General features: G+C 40.8%; 1 protein-coding gene across 1 annotated transcript in view; it reads right to left on the bottom strand.

Moving 5' to 3' along the window:
* Window positions 1–26,430, bottom strand: part of LOC110290665 (schwannomin-interacting protein 1) — a 731,603-nt gene that overhangs the window by 576,069 nt on the left and 129,104 nt on the right. The window contains exon 2 of the mRNA XM_029475030.1: window positions 4,817–4,881. Coding sequence (XP_029330890.1) covers window positions 4,817–4,881 — 65 coding nt within the window. The remainder of the gene's footprint in view (window positions 1–4,816; window positions 4,882–26,430) is intronic.

The raw sequence follows: 26,430 nt of genomic DNA, 5'->3' as shown, positions 1-26,430 counted from the left end.
TAGACCAGGCTGGCCTCGAACTCAGAAATCCGCCTGCCTCTGCCTCCCAAGTGCTGGGATTAAAGGCGTGCGCCACCACGCCCGGCAGCAAAGGATTTAAAGCAGGGGGTTCAGAGGAATGTTTAAGACTGACGCAGGGGATGAGATGGGAATGTGAGGTAGCTACACAAATTTATGTGAATCATGACTGAGAGAGCAGGAAAGAACAGACACACGCGAAGAGAAAGAGGAGGAAACTGTCCTAGAGCTACCCCACTAGGGTCCTTCACTCCAGTGAGAAAACCTGACAAGGCAGATATTCTATATGACCACTAGGTGGTGCCATGAGCCCAAAGTAGCTCCGCTGTTGCTTAGCCTGATTGTTGATGATAAGAAACATTTTTTCCCCCTTTCTTATTCTGTGGCATTGGTATTCAGAATTTACTGTCAATTCTTTATTATTCAGCCATTTGTGGGCCAGAAATAATTCAAAGAATGTGGTTAAAATGGTGATAACACCAACAATAGCTCCTGTTCTTTCAGTCTAGAAGGTGTGTGTTACAAGGGTGTGTGTGTGTGTGTGTGTGTGTGTGTGTGTATAAATTGTGTGTGTGAGTGTGATTGATTATTAAACAGGAAACACAAATGGACCCAACCCAGAGTAGGTGAGCATACAAAACTCACTTCATGACCATGCAATCTTATAGCACAGCAGTCTATAACAACAGTGTTTTAAAGTTTAAGTCTATTAAGCATACCATTAATTACAAATTAACAAATTGGCAAAGAGTACCTGCAACGCAGGCAATTATCACTTGCAATAATCAAAGGCAACAACAGCAATATTTTAATAAAGAAAATACTTACATGACCTAATTTGGTCATATAACTTATACATTACCAACAAACTATAAATGATAAACATCTATTGGCTTAAACTGTCTTGTGACAACTAGCAACTCACTAATAATTTCCTGTGCTTCATCAAGTCATTATATATTATCAGCACAGTGGTGGAACATAGAAAGCCAAGTCTCCTGTCAGAGATAGCGAGAGACTAGCTCAATAATTACCACTAAGAAAGGCACCTAGACTAAGGTATTACTTAAGTTAATATGTAATTATCATAAATAAGAGACTCCCAAGAAGCCTTCTAATTAATAGCATTACTAACGACTTGTCTCTGGTTTTGGACACTTGCCAAGCTCTACTGTGATTCTGTGTGTGTGTGTGTGTGTGTGTGTGTGTGTGTGTGTGTGTGTGCATGTGTGTGCACAAGTATGCATACATACACACGTATGTAAATGCCCTTAACTGGCTTTACACAGTGTGGAGTTGTAGCTTCCCTGCCCTTCACACCAACTATCTACCACAAAATGCCAGTTGAGTGTTTGGGATAAATGTAATTTTCCAAAGGGGAACAACCAATCAACTGCTCTGACACGATGATCACTTAACTTACGGTCATTGTGAATTGCAAAGGTGATTTACATCGCCACCCAAGTCAGCTACAGCTGGAACGAAATGCCTCATCTGCTCACTCAAAGCACCCCAGGTTTTTCAATCAAACTCTGACAGTTTTCAAGGGCAGAGTCCTGCCTGGAAGCAAACCAGGAAAAATTTCCAGCAATCTATGCACATGTACGACGAAATCCATTTAAATGTTGAGTCTGGCGCTCATAGCATTTGCTTCTCTCTGTCCCTGACAACTAGGAAAGAGATGGTTTCATTTGAAACTCTTCCCTGCATGGGAGGACTTGTGCCTGTCTATGTGCTTCGAAGGGAGCCAATTCCCATCCCTAGAGTATTCTACCCTCACAGGAGAATACATCAAACTGCAAGACAGGCAGGTCACTCACAGCTGTTTTTAGCTGTTCTGGGTCTCTGGATGGCACAAGGGAAATATTACACTGGTGTTGGGGCTGGGGGAACAAGCCCACACATACTTCACTGATGCTCAAGTCTCCCCAAGAGCCCAGAGTGGGGAATTAACATGGTGGTGGTAGTGAGAGATTTGATATGGAGCTGTGGTCAATTAGGAAGGGAGAAAAAAACTTTTGGAGTTCATTTCCTACATTTAAATCAATAATGAAAAATGGATGTAGCCAGGTTGACTAACACAATCGGCTGAACATCACAGAGGCACTGCCTCCTCTGAGAATGTGGCTGCTTGGGAGTTTGCTGAGAAACTGCAAAGACTGGGATGCGCCTACGCACATCCTCATCCCAGATCCCCCTCAGAACCACTTGAAGGGAGCTCTTAGAGGCTGCTTCCCAGGGCTCCAGATTCTATTTGTCTTTCATAATCTCTCTCTCTCTCTCTCTCTCTCTCTCTCTCTCTCTCTCTCTCTTTCTTTCGGCAAAAGAAGTATGATGTAGCCCTAATGCCATTACTAGAAGAAAATTCTTTATAGGATGAGCTAAAATCTTTACTGTTTACATATAGCCAGTGAAAGTGTTGATAAGAAAAGTTTTTTTTTTTAAATATAAGTTTGTTTTCAACTAATCAAGGAAACTTGGACATTTTAGGGTTGACAGGTGGCTCAGCTGTTAAAAATGCTGCTTGCTTGACCTGCTACCACGGAGCCTAGAAATCAGATCCCAGCACTCATGGGACAAACCTAGAGTCTGAGCATGCGTATAACCTCAGCTGCAATGTTCTGGAGAAAGCAAGAGCTCTGGGGCCCTTACACTTCCTTCCCAGTTAAGAAAACATGGGTGTCAGGTCTCAGGAAAGATGCTATCTCAAAGGAATAGATAGATAGGAACCTCTTGTTCCCATTCAACGGCAACGAAGACAATACCTACTCCCTCTTTCTCTGCCCCCAAACTGTCCCTCCCAAGCACCTGGAAATTTCCATTCTACTTCTCCACTTTCATGTGATCAACTATTTTAAATTACACAGATGAGTGGTCTAAAGAGTTCCTTCAGTATCCGGGTTGCTTATTCATGCAATTTCTCCAAACTTATCCACATTATAACGAATGGCAGGATTTTATGCTTCTGTAGATGCATAATATTCCATTCTGTCTGTGTGCCACATTTTCTTTATCTATCCACTGCCCCCTGGGACTGTCTCTATGTCTTGGTGATTCTGAGTCGGCTGCAGCCGACAGGAGGGTACAGCATCTCTTGACAGACTGTTTTCAGTTCCCTTGGATGTATATCTTGTAATGGGAATTCTAGGTCATAAGGAAATTCTACTTTTTAAAAACTCCATGGTATTTTCATAGTGAATAAGTTTCTGCCTTCTTATTTACTTATATTATGAGACCAGGCATAACAATAATGCCCTAACTCAAATGTGTGTGTAACTCAGAATCTTCATCTAATCAGCAGTGAGAAACTGCCCTTCAGTAGATGACATGGCAAGGCCGTACACCACGGACATGGAAAAACCTGAGATGCCCTGTCCAAACACCCACCCACATGGGAAGGGAAGGGGGATGACAGTGAGGGTGTCATCTGTCCTGGGTTATCTTTTTTTACGTCATCAGGGACGTGGGTGGTTAAATGGTGGATCCTGATCCACAAAGCAAGGGAAAGAGAGAAAGAGAACTCGCACCTCAGGTGTTCCACTTATAGGGATATTTTCCACATCCTGGGTGTTTTCACCTCTTCTCTCCTAAGGCGCTCCTTGTACCTGTCACCTCATTTCTTAACAGAAATGTCTGCTCTGGCGTGGTGCAGGCTGGCATTTCAAAATGGTTGTCATCTGTTTCAATAACATGGCTGCTTCTATAAACCCTGTTCACTAATCCATGTTCTGCTTTCTGGAACCGAGGAGGAACTTAGCTGCTCCTTAGCGACCATCCATTGTGTTCCTTCTGAGACGCGTTTTCATCCTCCCAAGCTACTCGGGCTCACTTCTTTGTAGTAGTGAATGTGCTTTGAGAGCTCTCACGGTTGTCATTTACCTACTTTTGTATTCTCAGGAATACTAACATTCTTTCCTAGTGCCCAGAACCATGCAAGACTCCCGTGCCTGTTGCCAGTTCCTGAGGACTCAGCTGGTGGTTGTTGACCTGAGGGCTCGGGAGGCCTCCAGACCCAGCTTTCACTGTCAACTTCACACACCAGCTGAGGATAAGTGACTTGGAGAAATTACCGAAACCTCCTTTATCTGCAAAAAGGTCATAACCCTGCCTAAATCAAAGGTCACATCTGAGTTGAACGAGGAATCATGTGCTAAGCCTTAGCAATATAGACTCCACTATAAGTCCCAGCAAAGGATGGCTACGTTTTCTTCCTTTGTCTTGACAACACATGTTTTGTTTTGTTTTTTAAATCAGCTAAACATATTAAAGCTTTAGAATCCTTATAAAATTACAAACTAAAGTTTAATAAACCCTTGAAGCCTTGACCTTGAGTTGAAGTCAAGACAGAATTCTCATGTACTCTAAATAGTATTCATTTTTTTTTAAATGTAAGTGTAAGATCATTTATCTTTCTCTTTGGCTTTTTGTAGAGCACATTTTTAACTTTATTTCTGTTTTGAAGTGCTATTTCAAATGCACACTCTATTAGTCTAGTTTGTCCCTGCCTTGTTTAAAAAAGTATGCTTGCCTTCTGTGATTAAAACCAGAGACAAAACAGGGTTAAGTTTCACGTTCTAGGACCTACACAGGAGATGTCTACACATTTCATTCATTGGTTCAATCAGTAGAACTAGCCCAACCTACCTACCTATATCTCAATGAGAACACATTTCTTAGCTCAAAGATACCGTGAGCAACTGTCAAACTTACTTATTCACTTTCGCCTTCTCAGAATTTGTTTTTCATGTCATCTTTCTAAGGTAGCAAATAATATAACTTCCTTTAAACTTTCACTTACTTCTCAAGCAAATATTTTCCATCGTCAACTTGTTCTAAAGGATTCTGTAGTCTCTTTAGTTCTTCCTGTAAAAAAGAAATAAAATCAGAAATTAATATCTTGTATTTTGGGCAATATTATTTGAGATCAGTTGTTAGCAATATTGAGGTAGTAATAGTTAAATTCTGTAGCAATGGTTAGGTCTTTAAACATGCAATACGGTTTAATTCATCTTTAATTAGAATATGATATCGTCACACAAACAAATTGATCTTTTTCATCACTAAGAAGAATGTTTTCAACAGGTTTTCCAGGGTGAGTGTGTTTTTATGGGTCCACATACATATATGAGTTCACAGCAAGCAAAGTATGCAGAAGTCAGGTTTGCTGACTGTGACTCGAATGAATGTATGCTGGGTTTGGCCATGAAACAAACATTCTTTCTTGTATTATGGTAACCACTTCTATGTAGTCCACAATTGCAGGTGTGCGCATGTGCAAGCACGCACACACACACACACACACACACACACACCTCTGAATTTTGAATATTTGTAGACACTATGGTCTCATTTCTGTACTTACAGAGACGCTATAGAAGTTGATGTGGGTACTTGATAAGACTTCCAACAGGTTCTCAGTCTTAATAATTGCAGAAGAGGAAATGTGAGGAAAGAGTATAGTACTCTCATCCTGGGGAGATCATTCCTTAGGGCTATACTAAAGTGCTGAAGTGACAGTCCCAAAGGAAGGCACAACCAGAACTAAGGGGATCCCTCACTGAGGGGTATTGATCTGAGATTTCTAAGAACTCCAATATCCCAGGTGCTCAAGTCCTAATGTTGATATATCTTTGAATATACCCTACACATCTCTTGGCACACACTTGAAAGTATAACTGCATTGCATTGTGCATTCGAGAACTTGACCTTACCCCAACCTCTGTCCAGTCTCTCTAATCTTAACATTGGGCCGTTTGTAACTTCAGTGCATCATCGGTGAACGCTTCTTCCTTCAATTCATTTGGACACTCCCTAAATTATCCTGGTTTAGCTGAACCATGCCTTTCTCTTCTGGGAATAGCTAAATTTTTATGAGAGCAAAATCAACAGACTGTTTCGAGAAGAGTTTCAGCATTTAGAGGATTTTACTAATGACAAACTTGGCTGAGACCCACAGTATGCCTTCTTCCTGAAGCCCTCTTAGAAGGGAACCATTTCTTCCCGAGATCTATATACAACATGGACTAGAGACAGGGTGGCTCCTCCTTATTCCTGATTATATCTTCCTGATTTTCTCTACTCCTACATAGCCTCAATTCCTTGTACAATATGCCAGCCACTCATTCTGGGCTTTGTTCACCCTGTCTGTCATTCTCAGTACTGTTTACTTCTTATGGAATTTTATCCACTCTAGATAGATAGGTAGCTTGATAATTGATAAGTAGGTAGATAATCAACAGTCTCCAGAACATCATTATCAATGCAAAACCTAGCATTTTGCATTAACAGTAAAATTCCGTCTTCAGTACTATAAGCTTACTCTTTATTTACATCTATCATCTTTTCTCCAATCCTTTCTACTCACTCTGTCATATCTCACCACACCTTCAATGTCACAATCAGTAAATGCAAGTTATAGAAATGGTAGTGCTTATACTTGCTTTTACAGAGAACCCATTTATAAGAACAATATCTTTGTATGTGTGTGTTTAGAATTTTTAGTTCCTGAGTTGCAAAAATATTAATTAAGATTTTTGAGACAGACTCCTGTTAGATACAAGCTGCAAATGTGAATATACTCTATAAGTTACAGGGTAGAGACTGTAAATCGTGGAGTAGAGCATCTGTGTTATTAGAACAACAGTACCCGTTGCTTCACTTACGTATGATGAGAAGATCAATTCTAAAGTACAAATATTGTCTTGCTTGAATGTCCACCAATTATGTTTTGTTGTTTTTGTTTTGTTTTTGACTGTTTGTTTTTGGAAAATCGTATGGCTATATAACAGCGCATCTCTGTCTTAACTGCATTTGAAAGCCAGAGTTCAACTCTTAGGCTTTGCATCCTCCACACTATGGTTAATAAGGAGCACCAGCTCTTGGTGGTCTTAGCAGTTTCTTGTCTACTGTGTGCTGTGATGTGTTCACTGTTACTTTCCTTTTGGGGAGGACACTCAGAGAAAAGAGTTGGAAGGGAATAGTTTGCATGCTCTGTGCCAGGCACTTTCCTCCAGTCCTCAATTATGGGAGTGTTCTGGGTGGGGCAGGCTTTGATGCAACACATCATTCAACCTGACCATTGATGTTCGAGGAAATTATACCAGACATAAGGTCAATGACTGCCCTGAACTTTCAGAACAGCTGCTTTACTGACGATTTGGAGGATGGATTGTGTCATTAGGTTATTTATGCTAACGATACAAAGCATCTCACTTCATTTGGTCTGGAAGTTTCAAACCATGTCCTCATTGTCACAGAGATGAATCAGGAAGTTGGCTTGCTCAACAATCCCCACTGGGTGTTTTATCTTTGTGGAAAGTCTGTTTTATTGTTAAAAACATACGCAGAGTCTCTGTCATTAGTTTCTCTCGCTAGTCGCCTCTGTGTTTGATTTTTGTATCTGGCAATAATTGTTTGCTTTGTTTTTGTTTTTCCCTGAAACTGGAAAGTATCTCCTTGATGCTGCGGGGATGAATTCCACCCCCACAACTGAGGTCTTAACATAGTTGAGTTTGAACCAGCTTGCTTCTCTCTGCTTTACCTCCTCTTCCCACACTCCTCTAAGCCTGCTCAGATACACAATGCCAGAAACCACATGTTCTCCTCCATGATGCTCAATAACTAGGTCTTCTCATCTCTTCTATCAGCTGGTCCCATTCTTCTTTGAGGATGCCTCTAATTACTCCCCATCCACAAATGTCTTCCCAACCCTCAACAAGGGTTTTGTCTCCTGCCCCAGGTCCTTAGCAACACGTCATCATTCCACTTTCTATTTACTTTTAATTCCCTCCCAACTAAATTTCTGGAGATCAGGGCTGCTGGCTCATCTACCTGATGTACCTAATCCCCCCTCAACAAAGCATTTGTGGGCGGCTTAATAATGATGTGCTGACTAAATGAATTGAATCTGTTGTTGTGGCAAAGACACAGACACTTTAGTATCAGGAGGGTACAGTCTCGGCTCTTCCAACTGTTATTCCTTCCAGTGTTCTCCATTCTCCTCTGTGTCCTGATGAGCTTGTGGTTTGGGTTTTTATTATCTATGATCCTTTGTTCACAACTCTTGGGAGAGAGGCACCAAGATGAGTGAGAGAAGCCGAAGACTTCAGGAATGTACATTATTGCTGGAATACAGATTGGCAGGAGGTAGAAGCCACAGCTCCCAGTGGCCCCTCCTGTGGCTCTTCCAGCCATCACCCAGTAATTCCCCCTTTTCTTCCCTTGCTCCCATCCCCTTCCATTCCCTCTACTTCTCCCCTTACTTTCCTTCGCTTCCTTTTCTTCCTCTCCTCCTCTTCTTTTTCCTTCCTTCACACTATCAATAGCTCAAGATTCTTCCCCAAGCTTGGAGTGATTCCTAGACCCTCCCTCCCTCCCTCCCTCCCTCCCTCCCCTGTCAGCCATCTACTTAAGTTACTTATCTGTTTTAGCTCTGGGTACCAGCTGAAACTGCAAGAATCGTAAGTAGCTTTTGTTTGCCCTGCCTGGTAAGCCCAACAAATACAAGGGATACAATTAACCAGTTATCTTGGTAGCTTGAATATCAGGGTAGCATATCTACCCAAAACTGATTCCTTGTGGGAGAAGCTTTCCAACCCAAAGGTTCAGACTTACTTTATGGCTCAGTTTCACTCAAAAAATAACAGGGCAATTCCTACCTGACTCTATTTGGATACTGTCTTTTTGAGAAAAAAAAAATAAGCTCAATGCCTCTGCAAAATACAAGTTGAATTATTTAGGTACAACCTATATACACAGAACCACAATTCTTCCAAATGAAATCTGTTCTGAGTGGTGAGGGAATGTAAGCTATACCATCATGGTGAATAATTGACTGGCTCCTTCTCATGCTTCCCACTGTCGGGAGAGTTTTTCCTGGAGTAATTTGGTTGTGAAATATTAGAATGAGTGGCCAATAGGGTATTTGCTTTTTTGTGTCCAGCTTCTACCTGTCAAACACGGTAGGATACAGCTAAGAGACTGGTAAGTTCATTCCCATGGTTCAGCCACCGGACCCACTCAAGAGTCAAGCAGTTTCTTCTGTTTGTTTGTCTTTTTCCTTTGGCTTTAACCCATTTATTTTCTAAATAAGTTTGGTATATTGTTTGGACAGGTTTAAAATCAGAAATCTTTTTAAATACTGTTTTTCCTTTAAAGTGCACTCATGCCAAAGTAAAACCTTTTGGCTCCTCTGAATTGCATATTGTCCATGTTATTCCCAGCATGCTCTGGAGCATCTAGGGAAACTTAAAATTTGAACAGAATCTACACTTTACTTCATTTTAAGGCAATAGATGATAAAACCAATAACACATAAATCGTGTGTGTGTGAGTGTGTGTTGGGAATAATTTCATATTAACCTACGGGTAACTATTTAACAAAAGTTAAAAGCCAAATGTACTTTTGATGCTTTTGACTATTTAATCATTCAATTAAATATTAATAGGTCTCTTCACCAATCCCCCAACAGATTCTTTTTTAAATGGAACGATAATAAAGGCACTAAAAGGGGCTTACTAATGTTTGCATAATTTGGAAAAGTAGAAGACATAAAATCTATACTAATTTTAGCTCTGAATCATTAAACATGAAATATTGATTATGGCTCTTTGTAGCCTGCTCTATGGAGCTTGGCTGCTGTGTCCACATAAAGTGAGTATGGTACTTTGCCCTTGGACCCCGGTGGCTGTAAATGATGCCCCTGGTGACAGCTGGGAGGCAGGCCTTCTGATCCACAGCCCTAAGAGATGCATTTCTCAGATTAGACCAGGGATGACCCAGCTGCACAGCTCAACTTCAGAAAATTAAATTGGAGGGATTCCAACCTCTGTTGAAATAACTGTGTGAATTACAGCACTTCCACGGGCCTTGTTATAATGTAAATGTGCTTACAATTTACTGCCATTTCCCCCTACCCCTGCTGTGAATATGGGCATTAATAGTCGTCCCATATATTTAAAGGCAAAAAGGCATCAAAAATAAAAACACAAGACTTATGCTTTCTCCCTTTGGAAGAAGGGAAGCTAGTTTTCTCTTCCTTTTTCTTTTGACATTTTCTTTCTTTTTATTTTCTGTAAAAAGAACAGTTTATTTACGTATTATGCATTCATGTTTTTTTTTATGGCCAGCACACCTGTAAATTTCACATAGGGAAGTTACCTAGAAGCTGAACATGAATTTCTGTGGGAGGAAAAAAAATGGCTAATGCCACATCAACAGCTCATTTAAGGGACTCATTCAGGTAAGTTATGGGCACATAGGTGAGGTAGTAGACTTTAAAAGACATTTTTCTGTTTCCAGCACTGTGAGGACATTTTGAGAGTCCCTTTTCTTGCAGAAGGGCTGTGACTTTATGGCAGTGATCATCAGGTGAGGGACTGGGTGAGTGTGGGGACTCTTGTGACTGTTTGAAGCAGAATTATTACTCACAGCAAACATAGAGACTTACTAATGTAAGACACAACAGGAATTATACTCGTTCATTGTTTATTCCTGAATGACCACCTATATCACACTCACAGGGCACTCTAGCCTTTGACTTCCAAATATGAGTGTCCAACACCTGAACTCATCTGAACAAATGCCAAGGGACCATGTTACATAAAATTAAATGAAAACTTCTGAGTCATCATCCTAGTCCCTGGGTCTGAGGTGATCTCAGTCCTTGGGATTGTCTTGGAGTGCAAGTTGTTTTCAGAAAGATCCAATGACAGTGATGTCACTCGGGCCAGCCCTTTGCCCACATCGAGATACACTGATGGGATGAGTCAGCCTCACATTATTTTGAACAATATGCTTCAGGATGAAGTGCCCTCTCTGTCCTTTTCTAAGCTGGAGTGAGGTCTCGTGAGCTTATGCTGACTTCAGGTCACAGATATTCTAACACTATCCCTGTAAAAGGAAGTCACTTACTGTAAAGCATCTTACACACTATAATAACTCTACAGTGTAAGACAGCTGGACCTTATTAGTAATGATTTTAAAGTTGTCATTTTACCCAAAGATTATTTAGGGGGGCTGACGAGGTGCTTCAGAGAATCCAACATTGTGAGTTCCATATCCCACAGGGTAAAGGAAAGAACAGACTCCCACTAGGGGTCCTCTGATTCACACCCATGCATATGCATAGAAGCAAGTACACATGCATACATGCACATACACACACTTGCAATGTTTTCTTTTTATTTATGTATTTTTTTATTTTTTATTAGGTATTTTCTTTATATACATTTCAAATGCTATCTCGAAATTTCCCTATACCCTCCCTCCGCCCTGCTCACCTACCCACCCACTCCTGCTTNTTGTCCCTGGCATTCCCTTGTATTGGGGCATATAAAGTTTGCAATACTAAAGGGCCTCTCCTCCCAGTGATGACTGACTAGGCCATCTTCTGCCACATATGCAGCTCTGGGGGTACTGGGTAGTTCATATTGTGCCTCCACCTATAGGGTTGCAGACCCTTCAGATCCTTGGGTGCTTTCTACAGCCTCTCCATTGGTAGCCCTATGTTCCATCCAATAGATGACTGTGAGCATTCACTTCTGTGTTTGCTAGACGCTGGCATAGCCTCACAAGAGACAGCTATATCAGGGTCCTTTCAGCAAAATATTGCTGGCATATGTAATAGTGTCTGCATTTGGTGGCTGATTATGGATGGATTCCAGGGTGCAGCAGTCTCTGGATGGTCCATCCTTTTGTCTCAGCTCCAAATTTTGTCTCTGTAACTTCGTCCATGAGTGTTTTGTTCCCAATTCTAAGAAGAAGTGAAGTGTTCACACTTTGGTCTTCGTTCTTCTTGAGTTTCATGTGTTTTGCAAATTGTATCTTGGGTATTCTGAGCTTCTGGGCTAATATCCACTTATTAGTGAGTACATATCATGTGAGTTCTTTTGTGACTGGGTTACCTCACTCAGGATGATGCTCTCCAGGTCCATCCATTTGCCTAGGAATTTCATAAATTCATTGTTTTTAATAGCTGAGTAGTATTCCATTGTGTAAATGTACCACATTTTCTGTATCCATTCCTCTGTTGAGGGACATCTGGGAAATGCAAATCAAAACAACCCTGAGATTCCACCTCACACCAGTCAGAATGACTAAGATCAAAAATTCATGTGACAGCAGNCAGTCTGGCAGTTCCTCAGAAAATTGGACATAGTACTACCGGAGGATCCAGCAATACCTCTCCTGGGCATATATCCAGAAGATGTTCCAACTGGTAATAAGAACACATGCTCCATGATGTTCATAGCAGCCTTATTTATAATAGCCAGAGAACCCAGATGTCCCTCAACAGAGGAATGGATCAAAACTTTCTTTATCTCCATCACTAGCAGGTAGATCCTAAGCCCTTAAGCCTCGCGGGACTGCAGAAAAGAGTCAGAGAAGAGTCTTTGCACCCTGCTCTGGATGCCCTTCAGCCCCTTCCCCTAATATTTCTACTCTCACCACATACAAACCTCTTAGAGCTTCAGAAGGTTAGAGGTCAAATTCTATGAATCGTGGGATGAGTCAGTCTCAGTGTTTGGATGATTTAACCAAATGGGATAGCCAGGTATTGTGGTGCATGCCTTGGATCCTACAACTCTAGAGGTAAGCAGGGGATCTCTGTGAGTTGGAGGCCATCTTGATCTTTGAGTTTCAAGCTATATATGAGCTAGGGCTATATAATGGGACTAGATCTCAAAAAAATTTACAAAACAAGGATAAAGCAAATCCTTACAAAGAGAAACAAGAAAGCAGCACACTACAATATGTAGTTGAACATGCAGATTACCATCAAGTGGCTCCCCTTGATCTCCATAATTTTCCTTGTCTTTCAGTCACCTGAAGGCCAGTTTCAGAAAGTACCATATCTTGAAACACACCTTTGAACCTGAATGTAAAGGCACAAAAGACACATAGAGACAGCTACTGTCCCAATCCCACCTACATTATCTTGAAATCATCATTTAAATCTTTCCCTAGAAAACAATTATTAAAATTAAGAAAGACAGTAAAGGATGTTAGAAATCAGTGAACTCTCCTTCAGCCATTTGATCACAGTTCTAGTCATTACGTAGCAGATGCAGTCAAGGATCAGGCACTGTCCTTTGTGTGAGACTGCAGTGGAAGACACAGCGGAAACAGCCCACAATCTCCTGCAGGGTTCAGCACCAGCCAAGGAGGAAAAATGACTGGTAGGAATTATTGAAAATGTTCATATTCAAAAATTGGTCTCCACATTTTTTTTAACATGGCCGGGAGCAAAGTGTGAATTCATTGTATAAGACTGTTTGTTTCAAGACATTATTCCAGGGAGGCTAAGGAAAGTGGACTCCTGAACTCATGAGACTGCCACTCCTCACTGGCTAAGTTGAATGGCGTACCAACATGGAGAAAGTGGAGAAGGCAATGAAAATTGCCACAGAGTTCAAATATTAATTGACAATGGGATAATTAAGAATGATGAGTATACTTAATGACCAAGAAAAGACAAGCACACAAGAGAACAAAAGATAACGGGTCAGAGGGCACTTTGTCACAAGCCATGGCACCACTGCCAATAAGAATGCCCGCTTTCCTCCCCAGAGTATTTTAATTTATTCTCAGCTGCCAAGTACCATGCTGTGGCTAATAACACCTGGAAGGCAGTGTTTGCAGAAGACTAAACCGTTAGAGTTATGCATCTTGAATCAGATGTTCATTTTCTTGAATAGACAGATCCTCTCAAGGACAAAGCGGTATTAGCTATGGAAACAGAACGCCATCATTTGAAAAACAAGGTGTTTCCAACAAGACAGCCTTATTCTGTTCAAAGGGAAACCCCCTAAAATGCCCATTACACCTTTAGATCTTAGCCCCTCCCCCAAGTGCCTAGCAAGTGGGACAAACACTTTGGTGCAAATAAGCATTTTATCGTAAAACCAAGCTGTATCAGAATTGATCATTTCTCTTCAGAGTATGATAGCAGAATGTGTGGAAAGAACATCTCAGTTCCAAGAAACGTCAAGTCTCGGTTGAGTCCTTTGCTATGACAGTTTCTTTCAAGGTGGTTAGGTATTGCATGTACTGACAACTGTTGCCTAAAATCCCAAGTGTGTGTGTGTGTGTGTGTGTGTGTGTGTGTGTGTGTGTGTGTGTGTGTTTAAAGCAAGTCATCTAAAGATGGAGAAGAAGACAGGAGAGAGAAGATCAGGACAAAAGCATGGAATGCTGTTCCCATTCCCCAGCACTGACCAAGTTCCCGAGTGTGGCCCCCATCCTCCATTGTAGAGTTCCAGAAAGCACCCATTCCCAGGTTGGTTAGTATACTTCTTTCTCTTCTCAATTCTTATTAACTGACTTCCAGGCTGTGATTTCTTATTCTGCATCTAGTATGAAATTATCACAGCTAACACAGTTAAGAAATTTTCATGACTAGTGCGCTAAGTTCTCCAGTGACTGAAGCTTCTGGAAGCCTTTGCAGTGATATCACATCCTCACGGTGTTGGGAAGGAACTGCCTTCCTTTTTTTTTTTTTTTTGTGAAACAGCTGCAGTGAAGTCTTCACTGAAACTGTCTACTTCGCTCTGTGGAAATCTGTCAGATCCTCTCCAAGGAAAGCTCTAGCCACAGTTAGACGACTGTGATACTCAGAGTGTTCCCAGGGTAGCCAACATCTGTTGAGGTGCATTCTGGTCCTGACTATCAACAACTCTGAAGTAAAGGGACAGCCACTGAATCCATAATGCCACATTTAGAGCCTATTCTATTACTTAGCATTAGCTCTAGTGAAAGTTGAGCAGAGTCAAATAAATACAATGGAACATTCCCTTAAGAGAAAGAATCTGATATTTCACCCCACCATGCTACACATTGAATAATAAAAATGCTTATTTAAGATAGTTTTGAGGATATCAATAGAGGACTTATCTGCTTTAATATACCTTGGAATTCTGTTAGCTACAATTTCATGGTGGCTAAATAATTTATGATAATTGACAATTCACTAGATTTTAATTCACCACTGCCAAACCTACAGATTTCCTAGCATCTTTAAAATCACACATTTTCAAGGTGAAGCATGGCATTTGCTATGTTCATTGCTCCTGCAACTGCCTAATTTTATTAGTTTAGAATGTATGCTGTTATTTAAACCTGGATCATTTGGAGGTTTTCCCTAACACAAAGCAATAAACCTAAGAGCATAACACTACCTCATTAAACCTTCTGATTCCAGCAGCTGTCTGAACATTAGCTGAATACAATCTACTGTGTGAGCTGGTACTCTGTATATCCGACTCTGCAAACAAAAGCACAAGCAGAGAGTAGATGTGCCTGCCAGTGCACATGGTATTTACAAAACACATGGAAGTAGCACGGAAGATTACTAGGCACACTCTTGTAATTTTTGTCCAAGGCAAGAAATTAAACCTTGCCAGACATGTCCCACCCTCATTACAGTTCCCTCATCTCCTTGTTATGGCCTCCAAATATATCTTGAAGATGACTTTGAACTTTTGATCATCTTGCCTCCACCTTCTCAGTGCTATTACAGGCCACTAGGCCTAGAGTTATGCAGTACTGGGAACTTAGCAATTGAGATACATTCTCAGCCCATAAACTCATTGTTTGAAGTAATTACACATAGGAAGAAAAATTTTAAAAAATGTTCAATGGGAACATTTATTTTGTTGGCAGTGTAGGTGGTTTTGTCTGTTTTTTTTTAGAGTACTCAATATCATTCTCACAAACCAAATCCTAGAACACATTAAAACAATCATCCATCATGATCAAGTAGGCTTCATTCCAGGGATGCAGGGATGGTTCAATTTATGGAAATCCATCCATGTAATCCACTATATAAACAAACCCAAAGAAAAAACCATATGACCATCTCACATTAGATGCTAAGAATGCATTAAACAAAATCCAGCTCTCCTTCATGATAAAAGTCTTGGAAAGATCAGGAATCCAAGGCCCATACCTAAACCTGATAAAAGCAATATACGGCAAACCAGTAGCCAACATCAAACTAAATGGAGAGAAGCTGGAAGCAATCCCACTAAAATTAGGTACTAGACAAGGCTTCCCACCCTCTCCCTACCTATTCAATATAGTACTTGAAGTCCTAGCCCGAGCAATTAGACAACAAAAGGAGATAAAAGAGATACAAATTGGAAAGGAAGAAGTCAAAATATCACTCTTTGCAGATGATATGATAGTATACATAAGTGACTCCAAAAACTCCAGAAGGGAACACCTAAACCTGATAAACAACTTCAGCAATGTGGGTGAATATAAAATTAACTCAAACAAATCAGTGACCTTCCTCTACACAAAGGATAAACAGGCTGAGAAAGAAATTAGGGAAACAACACCCTTCTCAATAGTCACAGATAATATAAAATATCTTGGCGTGACTCTAACTAAGCAAGTGAAAGATCTGTATGATAAGAACTTCAAGTCTCTGAAGAAAGAAATGGAAGAAGATATCAGAAGATGGAAAGATCTCCCACGCTCATGGATTGGCAGGATTAATATAGTGAAAATGGCTATCTTGCCGAAAGCAATCTACAGATTCAATGCAATCCCCATCAAAATTCCAACTCAATTCTTCACAGAGTTAGAAAGAACAATCTGCAAATTCACCTGGAAAAGCAAGAATACCTAGCATAGTGACAATAAAAGAACCTCTGGGGGGCTCGCCATCCCAGACCTCAAGCTCTACTACAGAGCAATTGTGATAAAAGAACCTCTGGGGGACTCGCCATCCCGGACCTCAAGCTGTACTACAGGGCAATTGTGATAAAAGAACCTCTGGGGGACTCGCCATCCCGGACCTCAAGCTGTACTACAGGGCAATTGTGATAAAAGAACCTCTGGGGGACTCACCATGCCAGACCTAAAGCTTTACTACAGAGCAATTGTGATAAAAACTGCATGGTACTGGTACAGTGACAGACAGGTAGACCAATGGAATAGAATTGAAGACCCAGAGATGAACCCACACACCTATGGTCACTTGATCTTTGACAAAGAAGCTAAAACCATCCAGTGGAAAAAGGACAGCATTTTCAACAAATGGTGCTAGCTCAACTGGTGGTTAGCATGTAGAAGAATGCAAATCGATCCATTCTTATCTCCTTGTACAAAGCTCAAGTCCAAGTGGATCAAGGATCTCCACATAAATCCAGATACACTGAAACTTATAGAGGAGAAAATAGGAAAACGCCTTGAAGATATGGGCACAGGGGAAAAATTCCTGAACAGAAGAGCAATGGCTTGTGCTATAAGATTATAAGAATCGACAAATGGGGCCTTATAAAATTGCAAAGCTTCTCTATGGCAAAGCACACTGTGAAAAAGAAAAAAGGCCACCAATTGGAAAAGGATTGGGAAAGGATCTTCACCAATCCTAAATCCCTTAGAGGGGCTAATATCTAATATATACAAAGAACTCAAGAAGTTAGACTCCAGAGAAACAAAGAACCCTATTAAAAATGGGGTACAGATCTAAACAAAGAATTCTCAACTGAGGATACCAAATGGCTGAGAAGCACCAAAAAAAAAAAAAAAAAAGTTCCACATCCTTAGTCATCAGGGAAATGCAAATCAAAACAACCCTGAGATTCCACCTCAAACCAATCAGAATGGCTAAAATAAAAAACTCAGGTGACAGCAGATGCTGGCAAGGATGTGGAGAAAGAGGAGCACTCCTCTATTGCTGGTGGGATTGCAAGCAGGTACAAGCACTCTGGATATCAGTTTGGTAGATCCTCAGAAAACTGGACATAGTACTACCCGAGGACCCAGCAATACCACTCCTTCATATATACCCAGAAGATGCTCCAACATATAATAACGACACATGCTCCACTATGTTCCTAGCATCCTTATTTACAATAGCCAGAAGCTGGAAAGCTTCTATATGGCAAAGCACACTGTAGAAAAGTCAAAAAGGCAACCACAGCAGATTGGGAAAAGATCTTTACCAATCCCTAAACAGAGGAATGGGTACAGAAAAGGTGGTACATTTACACAATGGCGTACTACTCAGCTATTAAAAACGATGAATTTATGAAATTCTTAGGCAAATAGATAGATCTGGAGGATATCATCCTGAGTGAGGTAACCCAATCACAAAAGAACACATATGATATGTACTCAATGATAAGTGGATATTAGCCCAGAAACTTGGAATACCCAAGATACAATTCACAAACCACATGATACTCAAGAAGAAAGAAGACCAAAGTGTGGATATTTCTATCCTTCTTAGAAGGGAGAACAAAATACTTATGGAAGGAGTTACAGAGACAAAGTGTGGAGCAGAGACTGAAAGAATGACCATCCAGAGACTGGCCCACCTGGGGATCCATCCCATATACAACCACCAAACCCAGACACTATTGCTGATGCCAACAAGTGCTTGCTTAGAGGAGTCTGATATAGCTGTCTCCTGAGAGGCTCTGCCAGTGCCTGACAAATACAGAAGTGGATGCTCACAGCCATCCATTGGACTGAGCATAGGGTTCTCAATGAAGGAGCTAGATAAAGTACCCAAGGAGTTGAAGGGATTTGCAGCCTCATAGGAGGAGCAACAATATGCACTAGCCATTACCCCCAGAGGTCCCAGGGACTAAACCACCAACCAAAGAGTATACCTGGTGGGACTCACGACTCCAGCTGCATATGTATCAGAGGATGGCCTAGTCAGTCATCAATGGGAGCCATGAATGCTCTATGTCCCAGAATATGGGAATGCCAGGGCTAGAAAGCAGGAACGGGTGGGTTGGTGAGCAGGGTAAGGGGGGAGGGGACAGGGGGAAGGAGATTTTGGAGGGGAATCCAGGAAAGGGAATAATATTTGATATGTAAATCAAGAAAATATCTAATAAAAAAACTATCAGGGTAAGGACAATGAGGTAACTTATTGGCAAAATCCACGTATACTTCTCTAGAAGAAGGGGGAATGGAGGGAAGGACTCCTAATTTTTCTTTCCAGCTGAACAGCTTAAAACCTAAACTTGTCTGAAGAGTATGTTCAAAGTGTTTCTGTCTATAAGAATCATAGTATGCACACCTTTAAAGGGGGAATATCAAGAAAATAAAGCGGAAGAATTTAAAATAAAGAAAAAATAAAGTAGAGTATTACTGTGTAAATTAGGCCCATGTTAAATTGGCAGCCATTTTTCTGTCTCTACCTGAGAAAGCAGGCCACCACTGTACCTGGGAAGGACCCTTTATTTTAATCACTGGCCTTAATCCTGACTCCTGATACAAGGGTTTGGCATCTCTAAGTGTCTTAATCAGGGTTTCTATTCCTGCACAAACATCATGACCAAGATGCAGTTGGGGAGGAAAGGGTTTATTCAGCTTACACTTTCCACATTGCTGTTGTTCACCAACAGATGTCAAGACTGGAACTCAAGCTTCCTTTCTCCTCAGGAAGCAGGAGCTGATGCAGAGGCCATGGAGGGATGTTACTTACTGGCTTGCTTCCCCTGTCTTGCTCAGCCTGCTCTTTTATAGAACCCGAGACTACCAGCCCAGAGATGGCACCACCCACAAGGAGACCTCCTCCCTTGATCACTAATTGAGAAAATGCCTTACAGCTGAATCTTGTGGAGGCATTTCCCCAACTTAAGCTCCTTTCTCTGTGATAACTCCAGCCTGTGTCAAGTTGACACACAAAACCAGCCAGTACACTAAGTTATAAGAACTCCTTTCATAACTTAATAGAATGACTGATGACTGGATCCCTAGACAGCTTCAGGTGGAGCTAGTTGTTCTATTAAACAATGATAACTAACAAATGGTTTAATCAATCATGCTTATGTAATGGAACATCAATAAAAATTCTAATTGAGGTTCAAAGATCTGGCAATGATGTGGAGATCCTGAGAAACTTTTATCATCTGAAGAGGGCTTGGAAGCACCAAAGTTCTCATAATGAGTTGTCTTATTCATAACTCCTATTTTTTCTGTGCCTGAAATACAATCTTAATAAGAAACCATCAAAGTGCTTTCCTGAGCTCTTTACGGAATGTATCTATCAGAACTGGGGTTGCAGGATCTCTCAATTTCTATTCTATCAAGATGGAGTTATAGAAAGTAACCTGGGACTTGTGAACAGCCATGGTAGTAGGAACAGTCTGGATGCCTGGAGCCCTTTAATCTAGGTGGGATTTCATGCTAACTCCATGTAGATAGTATCAGAATTGTATTACATCACAGTAAAATACCAAAATATACAGTTGCTGACAACAGAGAAATGGAAAATTGTTAAGTATAAAACCTAATTAAAATCAATCAATCAATCAAACAAAAACATATATATTTGATGTTAGAAATGTGACTATAGTGAGATGGCTTTGTTTTTACAATGATAACTCACAGAATTTATTAGAATTCCATCAATTATATAGATACTCTCTATATGTTTATAGGGTACTACATATTCAGCCTTGAGTAACCACAGCCTTCATCAATACACAGAACTACCTACTTATTATAAAGCTGCTCCCAGTATTTTCTTATGACTCCAAACACCCCTTCTCACCCTAAATTCCCTGGCAAGACAATTATTCATCTGTATTCCACCTTTATGACTTCTTTGAGATATCAAGAGTGAATTAATATAGCACATGCCTTTGGGAATATCCTTTCCCTCGTAGTGTCATTTCTTTGGGGCCCATTCACTTTGTCTAACAATAGCTGTGGCTGTGTTCCCTTATTAGCAAGTTATCTTATGGTTATGTTTGTTAGTTTATTGATGGACTCACTGAAGAACATGCAGGTTGAGTCCAATTTTTAGCTATTCTAATAAAGCCACTATGAGCACTTATGTATGGATTTTTATATGAACATAACTTTATGTCTCCATAATAGCCAAAGAGTGCAATTTCTGGGTTGTATGCTCAATGTTTCTGTTTTTAAGAAAAAATGTTAAGCTATTTTCCAGAGTAATTATATCATTTCACAGTCCTCTCAGTAACACAGAAGTGACCCTATCTGCTTGGGCCCTTGTTAGTATTCTGAAGTTCCCACTTTATTGCACTAATTCATACGTTTCCCAGCATTATCTTTCCTTTCTTTCCTGCTATCTTGTGAAGCTCCCAGGCAGGTTCATCTGTGGAGTGTTCTAGTCTGGCTTTTCTGAGCAGATGCACACATGGACTTCAGTTAGCAACTGGAGCCAGAGACTTCATCAGATGTAATCTGACCCTCTGGAGAGATACAGGCTATTCCTCAGATGTGTCCTTTCATACACGGTTCAGAGTGGGCTGCCGGCCTCTGTATTTCCAATGATAGCCCTTGAAGCATAAATCTATTCATTTGTGTGTGGGAGATGTGGACAAGGTTATATATTCATTGGTACGTTTTTATGTATTGTGTGAAAGAGTTCTGTAAAACCTTTCTTTTCTCGCTTGCTTTATATGATCATAGCAGGATGAATGCTGGTATTCTTCCTTTCTCAGCTTTCAGAATAATATGGTTCTTTGCCGTCTTGCCCACTTGCCCAATTATTTTTTCACACCACTAGGACCTCACAATTTAAACAAGTTCAATCTTTCTCTTCTTACTATGCTGAATACTTCTAATAACTTGATTTTCTTACTACTAAGACTCAAATTATGATCTGGGAATGCAGCTCTGTTGCTAGGGTGTTTTCCTGGCTTGAGTGAACCCCTGAGTTTGCTCCTAACACTCCAAACTGACCATGTTGTTTCATACTTGCAACCCCAACAGTTTGGAAGTGGAGGCAGGAAGATCGGGTGTCCAAGGCCATCTTTGGCTACATAGTGAGTTCCAGGACAGCCTGGACTACATGAGATCCTGTCTCAAAACAAACAAACAAGAAACCTCAAGACTGATTCCACTTCGGGGCAGTAGGAGCCTCTTCTAGTTAGCCCATGGGTCAGTTTAACACAAACCTTGTCATATCTGGTGACTATTGCCCATAACAAACTTGACTGGACCTTTACACTTCCTGCCACAAACCCCAAACTATCCATTCCTCCTCAAGAAGCACTGGCTCCTTCTACTGGGAGAAGATTTTGTGTTTGGTAGACATTACCAACTAGATCTTCCAATGTGTTTTCAGTAGTTGGCATGTGGTCTAAGTTTCCTTTTATCTTTCTCCTTTAATTTACTTTGATTTTTAGCATTTTCTGTTTTCACCTCCTTTCTCACTCATGAGGTCACCTGTGTGCTTGTTCACACTCGTGCTTCTATTAGCATAATGCTCAACTCTAGAATTTTAAGTTCTCTTTTGGTTCTGCCATCTCCTCAGCAGAGATGAGGACTCATACAAACCCTCCAAGACAAAACAAAGTAAATAAAATGGAAATGGCTTTTTAAAACTGCTTCAGAAAATCCTTTTTGGTCTGCTTTGGAGCTGAGACTTCAGGTGTCTGCAGCTTAGGAACCTCTAGGCTGTGGGAAAGGCATGCAAACTGACAGGAGGTCCTTATCTAAATCTCCATGGAGCTTTTGAGATGGCAGGCAGGACCTTAAGGCCTTTCAAAGCACGGGGTGTTCGTCTCTACTTAGAGAAAATTGTTATAATTTATAATGGCTTTGCTCTCTGTGGGAAAACACTCAGGAGCAATCACCTGCTGGCCATTCCTTTCAGAATCCTAAGGCCATTGCAGGCCCTTTTAAGAACAGGTTTTCAGAGAAGTATTACTTAACCCTTGAAGGTCTGTTGTCAAATCTCTGTGGTATTGGGGAAAGCAGCCTACAGAGTATGGAACACTTGATGTCAAGCTTCTATAGTTATTATATTAATTAATTGCCTCTGATGTATAAGAACACTGTAGCAACAAGGGACACTTTAAAGAAGAAGCAATTGTAGCATCAAGAACTTTACCTGGGATCACACAAAACAGCCCAGCTCATGCATGCAGGCTTGGTCTAACTCCACGAACATAAATTCCGTTACCTTCTGTTTGAAGCTTGGAAAAATCAAAATACATAGACCAATAGAACAGAAGAGAGAGTTAGAATCCAGCCCATGGACCCACGGACACATAGCCAACGGACCTTTACACAGATGCTCAGAGTAGCAACTGACAAAGGATAGTATTTTCAGGAAATTGGGATGGTAGTATTAGATAGCCACATGCAAAAGAATTAACCAAGACCTTTACCTCTCACTAGTTATAAGAAAAAATCCAAATTTCTTTTTTTTAAATTTTTAATATTTTTTATTACGTATTTTCCTCAATTACATTTCAAATGCTATCCCAAAAGTCCCCCCATATCCTCCCCCCACTTCCCTACCCACCCATTCCCATTTTTTTGGCCCTGGCATTCCCCTGTACTAGGGCATATAAAGTTTGCGTGTCCAATGGGCCTCTCTTTCCAGTGATGGTCGACTAGGCCATCTTTTGATACATATGCAGCTAGAGTCAAGAGCTCCGGGGTACTGGTTAGTTCATAATGTTGTTCCACCTATAGGGTTGCAGATCCCTTTAGCTCCGTGGGTACTTTCTCTAGCTCCTCCATTGGGAGCCCTGTGATCCATCCAATAGCTGACTGTGAGCATCCACTTCTGTGTTTGCTAGGCCCCGGCCTAGTTTCACAAGAGACAGCTATATCTGGGTCCTTTCAGCAAAATCTTGCTAGTGTATGCAATGGTGTCAGCGTTTGGAAGCTGATTATGGGGTGGATCCCTGGATATGGCAGTCTCTAGATGGTCCATCCTTTTGTCACAGCTCCAAACTTTGTCTCTGTAACTCTTGTTCCCACTTGTAAGAAGGGGCACAGTGTCCACACTTTGGTCTTCATTCTTCTTGAGTTTCATGCGTTTAGAAAATTGTATCTTATATCTTGGGTATCCTAAGTTTTGGGCTAATATCCACTTATCAGTGAGTACATATTGTGTGAGTTCCTTTGTGATTGTGTTACCTCACTCAGGATGATGACCTCCAGGTCCATCCATTTGCCTAGGAATTTCATAAATTCATTCTTTTTAATAGCTGAGTAGTACTCCATTGTGTAAATGTACCACATTTTCTGTATCCATTCCTCTGTTGAGGGGCATCTGGGTTCTTTCCAGCTTCTGGCTATTATAAATAAGGCTGCTATGAACATAGTGGAGCATGTGTCCTTCTTACCCTGCTTGTGGACGTTGTACATCGTGGTGCGGAGCCTAGTGCGCACCACGATGTACAACGTCCACAAGCAGGAAGTTCCTTGATCAAAATTCTTAATTATAAAACCCGACACCATGAAACCACCAGGAGAGAATATAGAGGAAATGCTTCAGAGCATCTAAGTAGATAGGAATTTTATACAGGACCCCCAAAGTTAGGGGAGACAAGCAAAAATAGACAAATAAGATCATATCAATCTAAAAGCTTTTATATATCAGAAGACACCATCAACAGAGTTTAGGAATAATCTATAGAATGTTGGAAGATATTTGCAACCATTACCTGGCAAAGAGTTATTGTTCAGAACATACAAGGAGCTCTTAAAAATGCAATAGCAAAATCAGCCCAATTAAAATGAGATGAAATTAAAATTAACTGGCCAGCAGATCTAGTTAGGACATACAGGTGACCAGCAGGCACATGAGAAATGATGCTCAGTCTCACTACTCATCAGAAAAATCATTGTCACGTCCCTACCATTGTCCCAGTAATAATAGCTAATCTAAAAAAGTGCTGGCGAGGACATGTGGGAGATCAGACCCTTCACACTACTGATGAGAATATAAATTAGTATAATGATATGGAAAACAGTGTGAAGGCTCTTCAAAAGATTAAAATTATGATCATCACATGACCCAGTAACATTACTCCTTGAAGTATAGCCCAGGAAATTGAAATCAGCATGTTGAAAGGACACCTGCAATCTCTAGTTGCTGAACTCCACAAAAGACAAGAGATGGAAACAGCTTAAGTGTCCACCTGCTGAGGAATATGTGAACTGCGATACAAATACACAGTGGCATATTTTTATTCACCCATAAAAAGAATGAATTACTCTCACAGTGGCAATATGGGTAGAACTGAAGATTATTAGGTTAAATGAAAGAAGCCAGGCAGTGGAGTGTAATCTGATGTCATTCGTACAAGGAACCTAAGAGTTGACTTCACAGACATTAAGAGTTGAATGGGGTTTATCGGAGAGAGCAGAAGGCAGTGGGGGAAGGGGTGGGGAAAGACTGGTTGATGAGGGTACAGTTTCAAAGGACGAATGAGTCCCCATGCTCTATTAGAAAGAATGGTGACTGTAGACAGAGAGAATGCACTATGCACTGGAGAAAACTAGGAAGCAGGGTTTAACAGAAATGACAAACAAGAAAATGAACATGATAATCCTCATTTAAATATTTTACAATAGGCCAAGCCATCAGATTCTATATCTACATCTACATCTATCTATCTATCATCTATCTATCAATCTATATCTTGTTTTTATTTATTGGATTGACAAACACCATAGTCTGAAAACAGCTAAGCAGAAAAGGAGGCGTTTTTTGGCTTCAGCAGATCCACTTCTCTTGGCTGCTGTGCCTGATGCTTCAAATGCTGTTGACTGTTTCTCTTCTCAGAATACGTATGGCCTTCTTGTATCATGAGGCTTCTTCTCTAAAATCAAGTTCTAAAATAACCAAGCACTTAGAGGACATGGAATTGCAATGGAAACTTTAGACCCTGAAGACTATTTCTTGAAAACCTGACAGTTAGGCAAGTTCCCTGAACTCTCAGCTTCATTATAACCTCTAATTCTAACATTGCAAGCTAGGCCAGGCCAATCCCAGAAATTCATCAGTCAGTCCTCAATAGCAGAAATCAGTGAGCTTCATGCTGTCTCAAAGGTGTAAAATGTAGAGCGATAGAAGACTTTTGACATTCTTTTCTCTCTAACTTCTGAAGGCACCTACATGTTTGCTTTTGAATTAAGCTTCACTTGCTTGCAAAGGTCATGAAGGACCCATATAAGATTCTCACTGCTGTAGCTGAGGGCTGCTTTCTCTTTCTACTGCCGTGGAAAGCAAGTTGGCCTGGCCATAATAAAACATTTGCCTTGTCTAGTCCCTGATTTTAGTGGGATTGCTTCGAATATGAACTAACCAGTAACCCCAGAGCTCATATCTCTAGCTGCATATGTAGCAGAAGATGGCCTCGTCGGCCACCACTGGGAAGAGAGGCCCCTTGGTATTGCAAACTTTATATACCCCAGTACAGGGGAATGCCAGGGCCAAGAAGTGGGAGTGGGTGGATAGGGGGAGCAGGGCAGAGGGAGTGTATAGGGAACTTTTGGGATAGCATTTGAAATGTATATAAAGAAAATATCTAATTAAAGAATTTTTGCCTTGCAATATTGTAGTCTCTGAAAGTGTTTGAATTTCAACTCTGCAACACTACAACACACATACACACACACAGAGAGAGAGAGAGAGAGAGAGAGAGAGAGAGAGAGAGAGAGAG

The sequence above is a fragment of the Mus caroli genome, chromosome 3, assembly GCF_900094665.2.
Source record: "Mus caroli chromosome 3, CAROLI_EIJ_v1.1, whole genome shotgun sequence".
Classification (NCBI taxonomy): domain Eukaryota; kingdom Metazoa; phylum Chordata; class Mammalia; order Rodentia; family Muridae; genus Mus; species Mus caroli.
The sequence above is the reverse complement of the archived record's forward strand: the minus strand, read 5'-3'. Positions and strand labels throughout refer to the sequence as shown.